General features: G+C 38.2%; 1 protein-coding gene across 2 annotated transcripts in view; it reads left to right on the forward strand.

Moving 5' to 3' along the window:
* Positions 1–7,044, forward strand: part of LOC108532351 (serine/threonine-protein kinase ULK4-like) — a 113,972-nt gene that overhangs the window by 13,707 nt on the left and 93,221 nt on the right. For both annotated transcript variants that reach the window (XM_017876391.1, XM_017876392.1), the window contains exons 5-7: positions 1,536–1,640; positions 4,847–4,907; positions 6,323–6,504. In XM_017876391.1, coding sequence (XP_017731880.1) covers positions 1,536–1,640; positions 4,847–4,907; positions 6,323–6,504 — 348 coding nt within the window. The remainder of the gene's footprint in view (positions 1–1,535; positions 1,641–4,846; positions 4,908–6,322; positions 6,505–7,044) is intronic.

A 7,044-nucleotide genomic window follows, 5' to 3' on the forward strand; every position in this document is an offset into this window, starting at 1 on the left:
TTTTTTTTTTTTAACGTAGTCTCGCTCTGTCACCTAGGCTGGAGTGTGGTGGTGTGATCTCGGCTCACTGCAACCTCCTCCTCCCAGGTTCAAGCGATCCTCCTGCCTCAGCCCCCTGAGTAGCTGGGAGTACAGGCACATGCTACCACTCCTGGCTAATCTTTGTATTTTTAGTAGAGATGGTGTTTCCCATGTTGGTCAGGCTGGTCTCAAACTCCTGACCTCATGATCTGCCCACCTCAGCCTCCCAAAGTGCTGGGATTACAGGGGTGAGCCACCACGCCTGGCCTCTTTGTGTGTTTTCTTATGTCTTTCGTCTGAGTTGCAAGGGGCAGCTTGGGTTTCCAGAACTTTCTTAGCTAACTCCTCTGTTCCTTTATCCATGCCCCTTCCTCATTCAGTTTTGGATACTTTATTTTCCTTATTCCTTACTTCACTGATTTGCTTTTCTGTTTTATTTAGTTTGCTAATCATTGTTTCTTTTAAGGTTCTTAAGCATAAATTTCTCTCTCTCTCTCTCTCTCTCTCTCTCTCTCTCTCTCTCTCTCTCTCTCTCTCTTCCCTCTCTCCCTCTCTCTCTCTCTCTCTTTTTTTCCTGATGGGAAATACTGAGGTGTAACACTAGGAATACAAATTATGTTTAAATAGAGCACAAAGAACCATCTCAGAGGAATAACTGATGGTGACTGTCTGCTGATTCATTTCGTTATGTATCAGCTCTAACTAGGCTTAATAAATAATTGAGGTTTAACACTTAGGTAACAGGTCTGTATTTAAGTTTGAAAATTTTTTTATGTTATAGCTTCAACTTCACATTGAATATTCTGTAAAGCAGAAGTAAATTGATTAGCATTCTGTGAATGAAAAATAAAGCTGTGGGTTAGGCACATGGCTCATGCCTGTAATCCCAGCACTTTGGGAAGCCAAGGCAGGCAGATCACCTGAGAACTCCTGAGATGAGGAGTTCGAGACCAGCCTGACCAACATGGTGAAACCCCTGACTCTACTGAAAATATAAAAATTAGCTGGGCGTGGTGGCATGCACCAGTAATTTCACTACTTGGGAGGCTGAAGCAGGAGAATCGCTTGAACCCGAGAGGCAGAGGTTGCAGTGAGCCGAGATTGTGCCACTGCACTCTAGCCTGTGTGACAGAGTGAGACTCTATCTCAAAAAAAAAAAAAAAAAAAAAAAAAGCCATGCTGGTAACAAAAAAACCAATTTGCCTCATCACAGTTTAGAACATTGAATTGTAAAGATCTTTTTTCTAGTCCTAGCCAGCCTTAGTGGTAACATGAGCAATTCAGTTACTTTCTCAGAGTTTTATATTTTTATCTGTAAAATGGGAATGATGGTGCCTACAGTTTAGGATTTTTGTGAAAATCAAATAAGACTACAAGCATCTTGAATAGCAGTTGAAGTACATTGATATAGGTGATATTTTACAGTGTTGTCTTCCTCAGCATCTTATTAGTTCTGTGTTTTAAAGATCTACATTAGTCACAGAAACAAAGTCTAATTTTTGTTCTCATTTCAGATTGCAACTGGACACCTGAGTCAGCAGGACCTGGAATCCCAGATGAGAGAGCTTATCTACACAGACTCAGATCTTGTTGTCACCCCCATTATCGACAATCCAAAGGTGTGGAAAGATACTCTAACAACTGAGTTGTAGACTTTACTGAGATCTAAAATCTGCATGAGATTTTCATTCAGAATATTATCTACTGTCTAATCTTTCCTGTTTCTCTTGTCTGCTTCTGTTTCATTTGTGCTGCATGTCTGCATTTCCCGCTCCCGCTCTGTCTGCAACCCTTTCCTCTGCCTTCACTTCCACTTCACTGGAGTTCTAAGTTTTCTCCCCTCTGTTTTGAATAAGTCAGCTCTGCCTCTCACCACTGCTTTCTTCCACATGCCATGGAGGGGTTGCCAGCCTCCTGACCTCAGACCTTAGCTCTCCGTCCTTTTGTTTCTCCATACGTGCTAATGTGAATCACTCTAAATATTCTAGTCTCTGATGTATTTTGAAGGCAGAAGCAGTCAGAGGGCACTGCTCACCAGGCTGGGCTGGGTAGGCATATCACACAGAAGCCCTACCCTCTCACAGGTTGTTAAGACTGCAGGGGAGACGGTGGGGAGACATTATGGGAGCTTGAGGAATCATAGTTCACAATGTACTTCTAAACCAGTGTGAGTCTTTTTGCTTCTTGTCTTTTGGAATATAATACTTTATTGCTAGGGGATAATGAGTATCTGTTTTAAAAAACAAATTCATTTCTAAGTCCCTCTGTTTTGTCTTGACTTCCAGCTCCCCAACATACTCACATTCCACTACTTATTCTCTATTTTAATTTTCCTGCTTCTTTTTCCTTTTTCAATGTCTTTTTCTGTATTAATTCATGACTGTTTTTTCTTATCTCATTGGGAACATTACTGTGGTTTAGACCATAAGGGTTCTTGGATTCATTTTTATTTTCTAGATAGACAGCATTTCATATAGATTATTTAGCTGTTTTTCATAATGGAGCTAATTCTTTTTGTGAGTTCGTATGTCTGGCAGAGTAACTTTATTATGCTAAGTTTGATGTGCATTGGGGCATTTTCAAATTGGACTTTCTAGAACAATTTGTGTTATCTTTATCAGGGGTGTCCAATCTTTTGGCTTCCCTGGGCCACACTGGAAGAATTGTCTTGGGCCACACATGAAATGCACTAATGATAACTGATGAACTAAAAAACAAAAAAAAAATTGCAAAAAAATCTTACGATGTTTTGAGAAAGTTTATGAATTTGTGTTGGGCCATATTCAAAGCCGTCTTGGGCTGCATGCAGCCCATGGGCTGCGGGTTGGACAAGCTTGCTTTAGACAATATTCTGTGTTTCTTTTTTCCCTCTTATAACCATATCTGATAGTTTCTGGGAAGCCTTAATCAATAGAAATTTTTGTGTTTAACTTTTAATTTTAAACTTTTAGTCTTAGAGAAAAAGTTCAAAAATAATTGAGAGTTCCTATATACCTTTCGCCCAGCTGCTCTTAATGTTCGCATCTCATAGGTCTTTAGTATAGTTTGCAAAACCTGGGAATTAACATTAGTATAACGTTAGTCAGGCGGGATAATCCTTATCTGTTCCTCCTTGTGGAGGGCAGTAGAATGTGGTAATTGGAGTTGCATAATACTTGATTAATATCTCTGTGTAATGAGGGCTTGCAATACCCTGGTTGCTCCTTTCTAATTCTTCCTGAAAAAGAAAAGGAAAAAAAACAAAAAACAAAAAACATGAGTATAGTGCTATTAACTAAACTACCAAACTTATTTGAATTTTATCAGTTGCCTCTAATGTTCTTTTTTTTTTTTTGTTCCAGGATCCCACATTACAGTTAGTTGTTATGCCTCCTTAGTCTCGTATAGTCTGTCCTAGTCTTTCATGGCCTTGTCAGAATTTCTCAGACCTTTCTTGTCTTTCATGACCTTGACACTTTGTCTTTTTTTTTTTTTTTTTTTTTGAGATGGAGTCTCACTGTGTCACCAAGGCTGGAGTGCAGTAGCGTGGCGTGATCTCGGCTCACTGCAACCTCTGCCACCCGGGTTCAAGCTATTTTCCTGCCTCAGCCTCCTGAGTTGCTGGGATTATAGGCACCTGCCACCATGCCTGGCTAATTTTTGTAGTTTTAGTAGAGATGAAGTTTCACCATGTTGGCCAGGCTGGTCTTGAACTCCTGACCTCATGATCCACATGCCTAGGACTCCCAAGGTGCTGGGATTACAGGCGTGAGCCACCGTGCCTGTCCTTTGTATTTTTTTGTAATACATGTTATAAAACGTATGACTCAAGTCCTTCACACTTTGAAGAGTAACTGGTTGGGTGTTTTGTAGAATGTCCCTTAATTTAGGTTTGTCTGAGGGTTTCTCATGATTAGAATGAGATTATGAATTTGGATTATGAGATTAGAATGAGAATATGCATTTTAGTAAGATTACTACAGTAAATACAGTAATGCTGGTTACTTAATTAGTAAAGGGTTTAAAAATATTGTATATAGAAGTGTTGCAGAAGTTAGGTATGGAAATGATGGTTGAATTTTTGATTAAAAGTCTCAAGATGAAGTATCTGGCTGTCCTAAACTCATGGGTCCAACTACATGGTTTCTTCACATTTCTCAAATAAGTTGTGCACTTTCCAATTCATACTATTATGGCTTCCTGGAATGGTGTCTTCTCTGATATGACCATAAAGTTCTAACCATCCTTCAACACCTCAACCCACCTTCTACCTCTTCTGTAAACCCGGTCCTAACTATATCAACTAAAGTGCTTGCTGTATTCTCTAAACTGCTGTTTACAAAAAAATTCTTTCTGTCCAGTGTTTTGTCTGTAGTTACGTCCTGCATGTTTTGAATTGTGAAATATTTCGTTGTTTATCAAATGTTTGTCTCGTCTTCCCAACTAGGATGTCAGCTCTCTGAAAATAGGATTGTGTCTTTTATATCTTTGTATCCCCATTAGCACTTGGCACAAAGCCTTACCTTGGCAGGAACCCAGTAGATATTTGTTGAATGACTGAATTTCTAATTAGAGGTAAATTAGCTAAAAAATAAGCCAAGATAGGGGTGAATGTTTTCTGTGAAGCTTTATTTTTTTACAGATATCAATTGAAATGATTTAAAAAAATAACTTATTATCTATATTTGTATGTTTTAATCTGAAAAGTCATTGTTCTTATTCTTTTGGTAAAATTTTACACATTTTTTGTCCTCATTGATTTATTATCTGACATAAGGGACATATAAGGAGATAGATATCCATCTTAAAATTGTCTCAAAAGCTTTTTTTTTTTTTTAAACCACAGATAATGAAACAGCCACCAGTTAAATTTGATGCAAAAATATTGCATCTACCAGCATATTCAGGTAGGATCATAAAGGACTTATCAAACATGTAGACTCTTTGTATACAGATACAAATATGAAATTTATTTGCAAATAGAATATTTGTATGTGAATAACTAAATTTATTTCATCTTGACAATTGCCTATGTTCTTGGGGCAGTGTTACACGAATTGTAAACAATCTGTAATTCATTTGTCCCATCTGTTGACATTTCTTAGCTGAGTCTGGGCTGCCCTGTTCTCTTCTGGGTGGGGAGGTTCCTATAGATCTGGACTGGTTTTCCTGTAGAGTGGGTAGGAGGTCTTCCCTTCCCTTCTTAGAGCTGGTTGAATTTCCACCATTTATGGCTGGTGTAGGTGTACAGGTTTGGGGCAACAATGAAGGATTGGGATTCTATTGGAGGGACCAGGGCATTTGAGAATGGGACTAGGTGGTTCATGACTGTGGAGGTGGTGTGGGAGTGGAGATACTTAAGGGATAATTATTATGTTTCTGTTGAGCTAACAAAAGTCTTACTTAGGGTGACCATCAGAAATTTTCACATACTTTAAACTTTTTTTTTTGTTTAACAAATTATATTTTAAGCTGTTAAACTTGATTTGGGAAAAATTATTCATTGTGGCTAGAGTAGAATCTATGATTTGAAGTAAATTTAAAATATATTTAGGTTTAAATAAACCAGCTAAGGGTTTATATCGATCAACTTAATTACTGATAAAAACAAAAAAGAAAGTGTGTAGAAGGACGTTTTTGAAGCTAAGTATTATTAATAGTGCTTTCAGAGCCAAGTAGGACTATTTATGCAAACCTAGAGAATTATTACCTGGAAATACTATTTCCCTTTTCTTCTTTGAGTTATTTAGGAAATTATATTTATAATTTATTTTGCCTAAAGATAGAGATCAGCCAAAAATATGTTAATTTTAGGGGATATCACATTTCCTAGATTTTGCCATTTTTTTGTATAGGGATTTGGAGGTAGGGATTTCAGGTGATTTTTAGCTATCATGTTATTCTCGTTATTTTTTACAATAGTTTTATTGGAACTTTTTAAGAACTGTAGGATTTGTGCGTTTCTCAATATTTGAGAGTTGATTTATTTATACAAAGGCTCTTTTGTCTTTTACTCCAGTTGTATTGAACTTTGCATTTTGTTATGGTGTAGGTTGTGGGACAGTTCTGCTTAGGACATCTGCTTTATTTGAAAGTATAGCTTTCCATTGAAGTGGTTAAAAAGTTTCCATGGATAGATAAAGAGATAAGGAATATGGAAGGACAAATAAAAGTAGTGTCATCTTTGGAGTATTTTTGGTTTTGACAGTGTAATGTTTGTCCTCATCTTAGCTGTTATAATTCTGTGTTTATTTCTCATGTAATGTTTCCAGCAGTTCTTTTTCTCATCAAACATACTTTTATTATTTTCTTTCCATGGCAGTGGATAAGTTATTATTTCTGAAAGACCAAGATTGGAATGACTTTTTGCAACAAGTGTGCTCGCAGATCGACTCCACTGAGAAGAGCATGGGGGCCTCCCGAGCCAAGCTGAATCTCCTTTGCTATTTGTGTGTGGTGGCTGGTCACCAGGAGGTGGCCACCAGGCTCCTCCATTCCCCCCTGGTAGGCCTTTGTGACATGCCTTATGCATTTTAATTTGTGTTTTTATAGAGGCTCAAACAAGTGCTGAAATATCAGTTTGATTTAACTACCATGAAAAAACCGATTGATCACGATTTTAGGTTTATGAAAATTATCCTCTGTTTAATCCTTAGGTCCTAAAGTAGATGAGAGTAGATGGTGATTTTGAACTGTGTTTGTTTGTAATACTCAGGTTTCCATTTTATGTTAACTCGTAAGATTTTAAAAAAATACCTGAAATCAGGCTGGGCGCGGTGGCTCATGCCTGTAATCCCAGCACTTTGGGAGGCCAAGGGGGTGGATCACCTGAGGTCAGGAGTTTGAAACCAGCCTGGCCAACGTGGCAAAACCCTGTCTCTACTAAAAGTACAAAATTAGCTGGGTGTGGTGGTGCACTCCTGTAATCCCAGCTACTTGGGAGGCTGAGGCAGGAGAATCACTTGAACCTGGGAGGCAGAGGTTGCAGTGAGCTGAGATGGAACCACTGAACTCCAGCCTGGGCAAAAAGAGTGAAACTCCATC

This window comes from Rhinopithecus bieti, unplaced genomic scaffold (assembly GCF_001698545.2).
Source record: "Rhinopithecus bieti isolate Rb0 unplaced genomic scaffold, ASM169854v2 scaffold_9581, whole genome shotgun sequence".
NCBI classification, from domain to species: domain Eukaryota; kingdom Metazoa; phylum Chordata; class Mammalia; order Primates; family Cercopithecidae; genus Rhinopithecus; species Rhinopithecus bieti.